The sequence below is a fragment of the Bactrocera tryoni genome, chromosome 1, assembly GCF_016617805.1.
Source record: "Bactrocera tryoni isolate S06 chromosome 1, CSIRO_BtryS06_freeze2, whole genome shotgun sequence".
NCBI classification, from domain to species: domain Eukaryota; kingdom Metazoa; phylum Arthropoda; class Insecta; order Diptera; family Tephritidae; genus Bactrocera; species Bactrocera tryoni.
Window position 1 is genome coordinate 57,983,457 of NC_052499.1, and position 13,092 is coordinate 57,996,548.

The 13,092-nt window shown below is 35.7% G+C and overlaps 2 protein-coding genes across 3 annotated transcripts in view; one reads left to right on the top strand and one right to left on the bottom strand.

Moving 5' to 3' along the window:
- Positions 1 to 387: 387 nt before the first annotated feature.
- LOC120779834 (glutamine--fructose-6-phosphate aminotransferase [isomerizing] 2-like) lies at positions 388 to 3,057 on the bottom strand. Its single transcript, XM_040112201.1, has one exon. It carries the CDS (start codon positions 2,774 to 2,776, stop codon positions 722 to 724), a length of 2,055 nt encoding a protein of 684 aa, XP_039968135.1. The 5' UTR covers positions 2,777 to 3,057; the 3' UTR covers positions 388 to 721.
- Positions 3,058 to 3,641: 584 nt separating this feature from the next.
- Positions 3,642 to 13,092, top strand: part of LOC120782454 (la-related protein 1) — a 48,453-nt gene continuing 39,002 nt past the window's right edge. The window contains exons 1-2 of one of the 2 annotated variants that reach the window (XM_040114742.1): positions 3,642 to 4,095; positions 5,081 to 6,108. In XM_040114742.1, the coding sequence (XP_039970676.1) occupies positions 5,242 to 6,108 (867 nt within the window). In that variant the 5' untranslated portion in view covers positions 3,642 to 4,095; positions 5,081 to 5,241. Of the gene's footprint in view, positions 4,096 to 4,787; positions 5,019 to 5,080; positions 6,109 to 13,092 lie in introns of those variants that run through there. The other variant, XM_040114744.1, reaches the window with a different exon arrangement.

Genomic DNA, 13,092 nt, shown 5'->3' on the forward strand with positions numbered 1-13,092 from the left:
TTGTTTTTAAGTGTTGCCAGGTTGTAATAATTAATCACTTATTTCGATTAGTAACCCTAAATTTATCTATCTTCTTTATTTTCTTTATTATATCGAAGATAACTATAAAATTACAATAATGTTAGTTTTAAAAAAGCATAATTAATTCCTTTCAACGTCTTAGAAATAATTTTCTTGGAGTCGTTACTCTGCTCGACGCTATACAACTAATAACACTAACCTCAACAGTTCCTAATCTTTCCTTTGATCCAGTCCCGTTCGATAAGGATACTCTCCAATACACAATTCCACGAACCTAAAAAAGGCACTTACTAAGTAAAACATTTTATTCGGCATGAAACTATTAATTCCAGGTTCGCTCCAACATCAAAATAGAAAAATATGTAATGAAGACTTTTTTAGTTTCTTTATTTTTTTTTTGTTTATATTGGTGTATAACAGGATGCGATTAACAAACATAATATTTTGTGTATATAGTTGTGTGATTTGTTAGGATAATTTAGATTAAATAAAATACATAATACCTCTGACTCAATACGTGTCTTAAGCATTTATCATAAAAATAAAAATTCGAAGTATGTATGTATATACTTTAAAATGCTTTTTATAATATAGGAATAAGAACTTTTATATATACTAAAATACATACATACTCGTATGTACAAATTGTAGATTGAATTTGGTTAACGCTTTCTAATGCACTCACGAGTTCACTGCTCCACTACTCCACTGTTACTGATTTGGCTAAGTTACGCGGGCAGTCCACATCACAACCTCGTAGCACCGCTATGTGATAGGATAGCAGTTGCAAGGGAATGACTGTGAGTATACCCTGCAAGCAGTCCACAGTACGTGGAATTTCCAAAGAGCGCGATGAGAATGATTTCGTATCCTCATCGCCCTCTTCGCACAAAATGATTGGGCGCCCATTGCGTGCAGTTACCTGCTGCAAAGCATTCATACACTTCATATATACTGGATCTCGCATGACAACCATCAATACTGGCATCTCATCATCCACTAATGCAATAGGCCCATGTTTTAACTCGCCCGCTAATATACCTTCGCTGTGCATATACGTCAATTCCTTCACTTTTAGTGCGCCTTCTAGGCATGTAGCAAAATTATAGCCGCGTCCCATAATTAAAAGTGACTTGTGCAGATACAAGTCCTTAGCAAGCTCTTGAACTTTAGAATTCAGTTGTAGTACCTTGCGGATCTGATCGGCAAGTATCTCTAGACCGTGTATAATTTCAAGACGTCGTGGTTGCAGCGAAAGTCTATCTTCTGACATAACTAGTGCAAACATAACTAGTGAAATAAATTGCGACGTATATGCTTTCGTTGAGGCAACACCTATTTCAGGACCGGCATTTATGTGCACGCCACAGTGCGACTCGCGACAAATGCTGCTGCCCACAGTGTTGGTTATACCCACAATAAGCGCACCACGTTGTTTGCAATAACGCAAAGCAATCAGCGAGTCAGCTGTCTCTCCAGACTGTGATATAAAGAAACACACATCATCACGGAAAATGGGAGTGTGACGGTCCATGAAATCCGAAGCAAGCTCTACTACGACTGGCAACTCCGTAAGTTCTTCCAGCAGTTGACGGGTAGCTATCGCACTGTGATATGATGTGCCACAAGCTATAAGTATTAAGCGGCGGCAACGTTTTATCTCCGGTATGAACTCCTTTATTCCACCTAATACTACAGTACGTGTTTCGAAGAACATGCGCCCACGCATTGTATTAACTACCGATTCGGGTTGCTCGAATATTTCCTTTAACATGAACGAATCATAGTTGCCCTTCATAATTTGCTGAATTTCCATTTTCAATGTAGTAATTTCACGCGCATGCGGATCATCCAAGCATTTTTTTAGGCGATGAATACTTAATGCGCCATCTCTAACTGCTGCTACATCGTCATCTTCAAGGTATATAACACGATCGGTGTGCTCAATAATTGCACTAGCGTCCGAAGCAAAAAAGTACTCAACTTCTTTACCCTCCAATGGTTGATACTCGGCTGGTGTGTCGTCGTAACGCGGTGGCAATGACACTTCAGCAGGCAGTGTTTTTCCATGAGCACGCTGTTTCTTCGCGTAAAATATAGGAATCTGATCAATGGACAGGCGTGTTTTCGACTTAATGCCAACCAATAGCGGTGTACCACGTCGTGAAGCTACACATTCACTCGGAAAATGTTTTGACTTACAAGCAATAGCAAATGCACCTTCTAGTTGTAGAATAGCTTGCTCGACAAGCTCACGGAATGAATAAGTAGGATGTTGGCGCCACAAGTGGTGAATTAATTTCGCAATTACTTCAGTATCGGTTTCGGATTCGAATACATAGCCACGTTTCTCAAGCAGTTTTTTTATGTCTTTGTAATTCGTTATAATACCATTATGCACAACAACAAAGCTGTTATCAATATCTGAACTCTGAGGGTGAGAGTTAGTCTCAGAAGGGGGGCCGTGGGTAGCCCAACGAGTGTGTGCTATACCAATATGAGTAGTAATGGATTCCTTATAAGCCTCCGTACTGCATATTTCAGCGACCGCATCCTCCAGAATCTTAACTTTTCCTGTGCGGCGTATAATTATAATGTTATGACTTTCAACGCCCACATCCGGATCGTCAATTGCTAGACCAGTTGAGTCATAACCTCGATACTCCAATCTTTTAAGGCCATTTAATAGCAATTCAAGTACTTCCTGCCTTGAGCGTGGTGTGAGGTAATTGAGATAAGCGAAGATTCCACACATTTTAAAAAAAGTTCTAATGAGAATTTGGTGTGAATTCAAATGTATCCAAAACTTTGTATAAACAAATTGCTGATTGCCACGTACACCACACTGTTCTGAGACTTTTATAAGCGGAATAGTACCGACGTCGGCATTTATCGTCTATTCTGATTATGTATTTTGTTTATTCTATATCCAGCGCTTTGATGAATGTGTTAAGTGTGAAAAGGTTTGATTACTGCAAGTTTCCTTATCGACTTACTGCAAAAATATGACAAATTGTAACTTTTGCAAGATACTTATAAGGGAAATACTTGCTGCGAGATAAGATATTTCTTAATTTCCGCCTTGCTATCTTTGAATAATCTTTGATGAATATGAATTAAAGAACAAAAGTCGCTGATACTTTTACATATTTGTTTATATTGCATTCCGCTATGCACTGTTCTTCGTAGAGATTAATATTTAAAAAGTGTTGCCGCTACACCAAATTATAACGAAAATAAAATATATGATGCAATAAGCTCTAATTCGGTGAAAGGTTTAAATATATAAAACTTCAAAACAAGTTATTTTAAAAATATTATAATTTTTATTCATAAAATTTTATTGCCGTCATCTTTGGCAATAGTTATATCAAAATTATCATGAGCATAAAAAGACAAAAAAGTTAAAACTCTTTAGCGCCTTTAAGAAACATTTGCAGTTGAAAATTTCTAATTATAACTGCATTTTTAATTGCATCAAATTTGAATATTGTTGTATTGTACATAAAAACTGCAATAAAATAAAACAACACTGTCAATACGTTGCACATGTTGGGCAGAACCAAACCGTTTATCCCCCAATCAGGGCGATTGCCAGTAATGCCCTCGTTCTTTTCGAAGTTTCTATCAACGGCGTCGGCCACATGTTTGCTCGTGAGACGAGATTTTTCGCGAAATACCATTGAATTATGGTCAAAAGTGCTGTGAAATCATAAAAAGGTGCTGAATAAACTTGACAGTGACATTGTACAATTGAATTGAAGTGGAAATTTGCAATAGTTTGCACGTAAACTCAATAAAAAGATTTTTTCAAATACGCAAAAAGACTACGTTTTTTTCGTCTCTCTTTATAACATTATTCTTCGTCGTCGAATTGTCAAATTTCGTCGTACTTTGCGTTCGGTTCGAGACAGCTTCGTGTGTGAATTTCGGTTTTGAACGAATAGAATCGTATGTGTAGAAAATTGTACACAAAGCAAAGACCGCAATAAAGAGGTGTTAAGAAGAAAACACAAAACGTGCGTTTATAGTGAATCGGATTTTGAACTGTGTGAATCTCAGCGAATCGACGTTGTGAGTATTTGTTAACAGTGCAGCTTATATAGTAGAGTATAGAGGCATCAAGTCATGTGCTAAAATGTTAAAAATTGTGAATTAATGTAAAATAGTAAATTTTTGTTTTATGTTTTGTGCATTCCGGTCAGCTGACAGAAACAGAGATGCATTTAATTTCAATGTTGCATAATATGAGATATATCTAGGTTATGGTACTTAAAAGAGTATATCGTGTTATCTGCTAACTAAACAGAGATCGAATACGTTTTCAAATATATAATATATAAATATATATGTTTACCATAATATTTACATTATAGTTCGTTGCCCTATAGCATCGATTATATCCCATTAGTTATACTGTAAAATTTTACTAGTAAATGCAACTCTGTGAAAGGAAAAATCGAAATGTCAATTGGTGGTGTATTATCCTCCTTTCGCTTTCTTTTCATTTGAAATTTGACAGTGTGTACAAATTACTTAACCTCACTTTTGACCATATTTTCTTACAATTTGACATCCGTTGAAATATTACGCGAAATTTCATAAAATTTGGTATTATTTTTCGGATGAAAAATTGTAAAAAGTCATTAGACGTTTGATTTGTTATTATCGGTAATTAATATTTCAATGTCGTTGATCCGTTGTCAAAATTTTGCTTTGCTTTGAAAAAAACAATTATTTTCTGTTTGAAACTTATCGCTGTGGTTCAAAGGACATGATGTCATTTGCGATTGTAGTGAATGAATATTTGAATACTTCTTCAACTTAATCTAAATTACATCTAAAACTTCAACGGACATTTTTTGAAAACGTTAAAGTGATAAAAATGTCGCCTTGATAAGTTCTGTCAGCTATACAAATATCGTTGATTGTATTGAAGTGATCCTAGTTGGTAGTATTCCTCGAGAACTAGCTACCATTTTCAACTTCATAAGAGTGTATGTTGAATTTGAGAATCATATTTAGATTCCAAACTAAGAAATGTTTTTTTATTTTTCAGTGTCAACGTCTAGATATTGATTTGTTTGAACGTTTTTGTCATATTTATTGGGCAAGGAAGCAACAAAGAGTTTCCACAACGTTTCAGCATTTTCTGGAGTAAGTAACGTAACTGACGTTACCGATACTCCGGAGTCACACGATATACGAACTTAAACTAACATGTCAGCAGCTAAAGAAGAAACTTCAAAAACGAGCGCCACCACTGCCACTCCAACGGTGGTCGCTCCCTCTGGTCAAACGTCTACCGCAGCTTCTACTTCATACGCTAATGTATTGCAAAACTTGGAGGCCAAAAAAGGTGCCATAGCCAAAAGTGAAACCGCTGAAGTCGCCGTTGCTGATTCCGACAATAAAGAAAACCAGCCCAATTTGAAGACAATTAAGTCATGGAGTGAGGAGGCCGCTGCTGCTGAAGCAGCTACTGAAAATTTATCCAATACCGTCGTTGAAGCTAGTCCTTCAGTGACCGGTGAGAAACGGGCTGCAAATACGGATGCTGGGGCTGAAAATTCTTCGGAAATCGATGACAATACTGACTTCGTACCAGTGGTTTCGCACCACCGCCGTGATCGTAAAAAGCCACGTAAGGAGAAACCTTTTGGACGTGAACGACAAAGTGGCAACGGAAACAATGGCAATGAAAAGATAACTAGCGGAGGCGGTGGGCAGCGTTCCGGTGGCGGCAATGGCAATGGTAATGGCGGTGGTGGTGAAGGTGGACAAAATAAACGAGTAGGAAGAGCAGGTGGCGGTGGTGCTGTTGATAAAGATGGAGATAAAAAGTATACTAGCCGTCCACGCCAACGCGGTGGTAGCCCACGTAAGGGTGCTGCTGGCGGAGCACCAAAGTCTCCCAAGGAACGCAAAGATACTTCGCCAAGTGCTAGTGTCGAGAACACAAGCAGTGGAAATGAAGCAAAAAGTAGCGATGAAACTCCAGCGGCTGGAGCAAACGGTGCCCCAGCTGCTCCTCCTCAACCTAAGAAATACGTTGCGGCACCCCCACCAAAAGTAAACGCTTGGAAGGTAAGTGAATTTTATTTGTTTCTTTCTATTAAACAATGAAATTAATTAAATATTGTTAAAATAGTGTAGGAAAGGTATAACTTTTATTCGCTTTTGTGAATATTTTGGTACTGCGCATTATATTTTTTTGTATCTTTATGAACTAGGAAAAAAACTAATAAAAAATACATAAAAACTAGTAAACAAATGTGCGTGGAATGAGACAATATGCAAAAGGTACAAAAACAATTTTCATAACAAGAAGTTGGAAAACGATGGAGCTGGCAAGCGGCTTTGAGCTTCGGTACAATTTTTTATTCTCTGCATTGCTAGTACGTTAAGGAAATGAAAGTTCTCAAACCTCGCTTTTAAAAGAACTTTTTTCTTAACACACTTTTAGTATTGTTGTAAATATGTTTTAAATAATTCTCGTTAATTTTATTTTAAGTGTTTTAAAATATATTGCATCGCTTTCTTCATTATAATCTAAACTTAGGGTAGGTCAAGCAGCTTTCAAATTATCTCCTCCTATTTAATCGTGTACGAAATTCAATTGTTTGTCGAAAAATATATTAGAAAAAAACAGCTGTACTAGAGTAAATATTTGAGAAATGCGGTGATTATTCACATACAAACAACTTTTTTACTTGCTAGAACTGGTTAATGCACATTTGAAATGTATAACGATAAATGAACTTATACAACCTGAACATTCATACAAAATAATATAAGAACAAGCTAAATTGAATTAAATTAAAAGCACCGAAATATTATGCAATACTTGATTAATGATGCGGCTAAACTCGCCAACCGTGTATTCTGAGCGCTATAGTGATATGTGTATAAGTGCATGGACAGTTGTGTTGGCAGTTGCGACGGTTGATTGCCACACAGCTGGTGATTTTTCTTTTTTTTTCTTCCCACCCAGCTATTTTTGTGAATTCTTATTGAAATCGAAACGATTTTGCTTTTACAATGGCAATTTATCTAAGCACTCTCTTTTCTTTATATAAGAATTTAAATTCCGAAAGCGTAAAAGTGAAACGAAGTTCAATATTAATTATCATTGTGAAATTGTAATTTGAATCAGCACTAATAAATGTCAAGGTCAACATTTCAACATTTGTTAGTACGGCGGATTGAGTACAAAACAGAAACGATAAACTGTATAGAGTGTACGGAAACAAAAGCAAATAAAAAATGTATATCAAAGAAGATACATGCATATGTATACATGTACATATGTGCATATGTGTAGGTATATATAGAACAGATGGATTCTATTCAGTTTATGACTTGAAACTAAAATAGTGGCTAAGTTGACGTTTTTTTTGGGGCTTACAGAACAAAAAGAAATATTAAACATGGAAAAAGTAAAAATTCATATTTTTTAAATATCAACTTTCACCTTTAAATAGTATAGTATAGTTATATATATGTATATACATAGGTGATAATAGTTCATCTTCAACATATTCAATAATTTATTGGCCACACAATATTTTCCGTACGCAAACTTTTCTCAATACTTATACACCAATAGAGAAGTCATAATTATTTTAAAATAATGTTATTTACAACGTTGAATGTATGTAATGCGGCATTGTGTACTAAAATTTCAAAATTTATTTATTTTTTTTTTTTGAAAAACAAATATATTTTTTATTTCTACACCACGAATTTTGGTTTAATAATTCTTTCAATAATAAAGATAGCATTTTAATTTACGTAAATGTTACTTTTTGCGAAAATTCATTAAAGTTAATAATTAAAGAAATTATCTGGCGTTAAAAAAGGCCAAAGACTAGCTAATAAGGAAGTTCATGCATAAAAGCAAACAAAGTTGACACCTATTTACATACAAAAGCGAGTATTTCTGCACGCGCGTAGATAATTCCTATATTTTTATGTCTTTTCGTTTCTTTTTTTTTTAACCAGTGCCAAGTTTGCCAGTTTGCCAAGCAGTATTGAAACGGTGTACAGCGAAAACGGTTGTGTGTAGATCTATTTGAATATTGAAATTTGAATAAAAAAATATTAAAAAAATACAACTAAACTATAATCAAACATATTTGTTGTAGGTTTAAATATTGTTTGTGTTTTTGTGACACTCAAATAACAGTGTTGTTTATTGCCTTAGAACTGATGCGCATGTGTCTCTAAAAACACACGTCTCGTGAATACTGGTAAAGTCTCCACACGAGACCAAAACAAAACAAAAATAAAAACTCACCACATTGCGCACGATCCTCAAGCGGTTTGGCGATCGCTGATAGCTGCTTCTGTATTCGTGACTGTTGTTTATAGAATTGCTATAAAACATTTGGTCGTCTCGCTCTAAAAGCTCTCAAAGCTTTCTGTGTTTAGAATTATGTGTGAATTTTATAAATAAACACGAATGCTATAAAATTGAAATTAATCGTAAAAATACATGTGTGTGTAGGCATACCTTTTTCTAAATGCGCCTGAATCTAGTTAAATGGCTAGGTGTTGGTGACAGCAACTGTAATTTCCAACAACCGTCACACTCACGCTGTATGCCGAGGCTATAATCTCCGTTATTTTATATTTATATTGTTTTATGCATATAATTCCTTAAATACATAAAAACATTTTTCACTTTATCAGCGAAAAGCAAGAAAGGCGGGTATATGCAACAACAATATGCAAACCAAAGTAAATATACTTATACATATACTATATAAATTCACAAAGAACTTTTAATATTTATTTTATTACGTTTCTAAATTCGATTGTATTTTTGTGTGTGCTTCATTTAAACATATTTATGCAAATAGTTTAGCCGTAATTAGTCACTTTCCCCTTTTTTTGCTGTTAATGTAATTCAACCAATTGAGATTGGTTATAATTGTCAAAAGGTAGCGAATTTTACTGAATCTCTTGGCTCTGTGCTTTGGATTTTTATTTAAACTGCAACAACATCAATCTTCTTTACTAATTGGCAGCATTTTATTCCTTAATCAACTCTCTCCAACCCTCTAATACTAATATGAGCAAAAACTGGTAATTTTTTTTTTCATAATTTGAACAATGTAAATTAAAAGAATATGTTTCGCGCGCTCCGCTTAACTTTATTCGCAACACCATTCACCCATCTTAAGACCCAGCATTTATTTTTGTATAATTTTCGACCGAATAGACCACGCCCAGCACGCAGTGAAGAAAATATAGCAGCCGTAGCTGAATCAAGAAGATCCGATGTTTTCGAACCAAATTTTGTTCTGCGATGAGGCCCATTACTGGCTTAGTGGGTATGTAAAGAAGCAAAATTACCACATTTGGGTCGAAGAGTAACCTGAAGAGATTCAAGAGCTGCCATTTCATCCAGAAAAAAACAACGGTTTGGTGTGGTTTGAGGGCCGGTGGAATCAACGGTCTGTATTTCTTCAAAAATGAAGTCGCGCCATGATAACCGATAATTTCACGCTTTGGGCCGGTCGATTGACCACCGTTCCATCGTTTAATATCACACCTTTAAACTTTTTCCTGTGGGGATGTGTAAAGTCTAAAGTCTATGCGCACAATCCCTCTTCGAATGTTCTTTCGAATGATAATTTCTCTGTTTTTTCCACCAAATGGATCACTCTATATATTGAATAGTGTGTTAGCATCAGCTCTTCCACAGTATCGACTACTATGTATTTAATATACTGATTAAATATGTATTTACTGATACTGCTTATCTTCTTCTTGAGAGCATACAAAATGAAATTGCTTTGTATATTTAGTCCCTTTCTTGCGGTTATTCGTGTGTTGGAATGTTCAGAACTTTGCCTTATCGCCCAATTAATACAATGGGTGTATGAAGTATATGAATATACATATGTAAGTACATATGTATGTATGTGCATATTTTACATTATACTATATAGGTACGCATACTTTATTACATTCTTACAAGTCTCTTACCTCCAGGTTGTTTATTTACTTTGCACTTACTGTTATCTCTTGTTTTCTATGCTTATCTGCAGTGCTGTTTAATTTGTGCGTGGCAGAATGCATGTGGTGTTGAAAAAAACTTGGTCGGTTGTTGTTGTTGTTTTAACGGAAATCTAATCCCCGTTGGGATGGTAAATGTCATTTGTGTTGTCGTCGATGTCATCTAACGGTAGGCCCAAGAAACGTGCTGTTTTCTGCAGTCATCAGCGACAAAGGTTATGGAAACTCCTTCTGGTGGTTGTGGGAGTTTCGAGATGTAAAACTTGGTCGGTCATTTTATAGAGCTACGACAAAAGATTTATACAAGACTTACTTATTTGTCAAACTATGAAATATCTGCAAAATATACGATTTTTTGAGTTTTGCGTTTACTGAGCTTGCACTGTTATTAGAGGATGTTATTGTTGTAGTGGCAAAAAACATTCTTGAAATAATAATGAAAAATAAAGAATGCTGTCAAGTTTACCATTCTTGGCCGGATAAAAATCCGGGTCCGTTCCGGTTACACAGAGCAGACTGTCTTGGGTACTGTATGTAGCGGATGGTATATTGCTATCACATTGTGAAATATTCCTTAGATATAATAACTATAGAGAGTATTTCTGAGGAAGCAGTTTTTGATTGTAAATGCTGGGATCAGTTCGTTTGTAACCTTACTTAACGTGTTACAAAGCGAGATTTACTGATTTTTCGGAAATGCAGACTAAATTTTAGTTAAAAGCTACAACAATAACTAACAATACTTATTTTCATTGGTGTTACTGAATCTTTTTGGATCTTTATCCTTTCGAATATAAGCTCAACTAATATTTTCGAATCGATTTCCCTCTTTGCTTCCGATAGCAAGACTCATGACACCAAAAACTAAAAACAAATTCCCATTCAAACATAATTCTGATTCCGACAACTATCAGATTCCACAAAATTAATACAATTAGGGTAGTATCCAACGTGTATCGTTTCCTCAAACAAGTGGTTAATTGAGTGATTTGATGTAGGCACTCACTCAATCATATTTTTTTTATATTATTCATTGAATTAATTTCAATTTTGGGCGACCGGGCGTTACGCTATACCTAAGAAGAAAGTAGTATTTTTTTTTATCAGAAATCAAGCACTAATTGAGTGTCAGTTAGTTAATTGTGTTCGTGAGGAATATTTTAATCCGGATTAAATTAAAGAATTTTTAGTAATTCGAATAATTCTGTCAGTTCAAACAAATATCCTAACTATTTTATATTAAAAATGGGTTTGTTTATATTCCCTTTCAAATAAAAGTTCTGCTCTTTACCGTTAGACCCGTATGTGGACGATCGCTGATGATAAATTGATCATTATTACTTCTTCTTCTTTGTAACATCATTAAATGCATAATTTGTTGGAGAAATTTTTGAATGCAGTCTAAAAAAATAAATGTGTGATCTTCAAGTATGTAGAAAACGTATAAGAATTGTTAAGCAACCATAATAGTGTGACATTGTATGTCATTCGTCAAATTGTTCTTGATGTTTTTTCTAATGTCTTTTGCTTGCTTCTTTCCGTCCTTTAAATTGCAATTTCCGGCATGACCATATTTATAAATACCGCTATGCGTCAAGAGCCAAAGCAAGGTTTCCATTCCGACTACGTGCCTCCGAAAGTCACACCCTCGGCACTCGGCGCGCTAACTCATCGCCGCGTCGTACTTGAACACAATTAGCGAATTAGCTGCAGCGTCTACCGCATCTGCCTGCCTTCCATGCTTTGCACTAATTTACGCTTATTTTATTGTATTGTAGTTAAATTTCTTCTCGCTAATTTGCCGACGTGACAGTGCTCACTTTCTCAACGAGGCTTAAAGTCCTTGTGCAAAGCACATGCGTACGCATATATGTATGTACATACATATATACTACATACATATGTAGGTGGTATTATACTTTGATAAATATGTACACATGACTGGGCTCACATTGCAAGAGATTTGCGGTTTATATTTGGTTTGCTCGCTGCTCTGTTGATTTATTTTTTTTTTTATAATATTATTGCAGATTTCAGCCTTCAATCGTTTCTTGTTTCTATTTAATATATAAATCTTTCTTGCATATTTTGCTAAAGCTATTAATTTGCAATATTTTTAGAAATCAAAAATTGTGGTTTTGTTTTTGTAATTGAATAGTTAAATTTGACCCAGAGCATGTTCTCGTATTTTATTACAAATCTTTATTAGCATCTCCCAAATAGGCTCCTGAGCCAATACAATTATACCAAAGTCTTAACGATTGTTCCCATACACTTGTTTACTTCATTTTTGGCGCGCCATTGGCTTGATTGTTGGACCGCTGTCATATTTATGTACTCACGTCTCGTTGTTGTTGCAGCGGCAGAATTCTGCCGAGTTGACAGTCCTAGGCCGGGTAAAAATCCGGATCCGATCTCATTACGTAGACCCGATTGTCGTGGGAACGGTCTCACGTCTCGTCACTAGTAATGCTTGCGTTTGATGCATGTAGAATTTTCAATTACGTCATTTGTATTTGTTGTTACTTCTATTCGAGGTCACTTTTGCAAAAGGTTAAGGTCTTTTAGTCACGCTTTATGAATTTGGTATCCCCGCAAAACAAATACGGCTGTGTAAAATGACGTTGAGCAACACGAAAAGCTCCGTCAGGATCGGGAAGGACCTTTCCGAGCCGTTCGATACAAAACCTGCCTAGAAATCCAACGCAGGATAACTCTTGCCAATAGGTGCTACTTCGGACTGAGTAGGCAATTAAGAAGCAAAGTCCTCTCTCGACGATCAAAAACCAAACTCTATCAGTCACTCATAATTCCCGTCCTGCTATATGGTGCAGAGGCCTGGACGATGACAACAACTGATGAGTCGACGTTGCGAGTTTTCGAGAGAAAAGATCTGCGATCTTTATGGTCCTTTGCGCGTTGGCCACGGTGAATATCGCATTCGATGGAACGATGAGCTGTACGAGATGTACGACGACATTGACATAGTTCAGCGAATTAAAAGACAGCGGCTACGCTGGCTAGATCATGTTGTCCGGATGGACG

What these genes read in the sequence shown, in the direction of transcription:
- LOC120779834 (XM_040112201.1), bottom strand. Translation starts at nt 2,776, where the DNA reads ATGTGTGGAATCTTCGCTTATCTCAATTACCTCACACCACGCTCAAGG.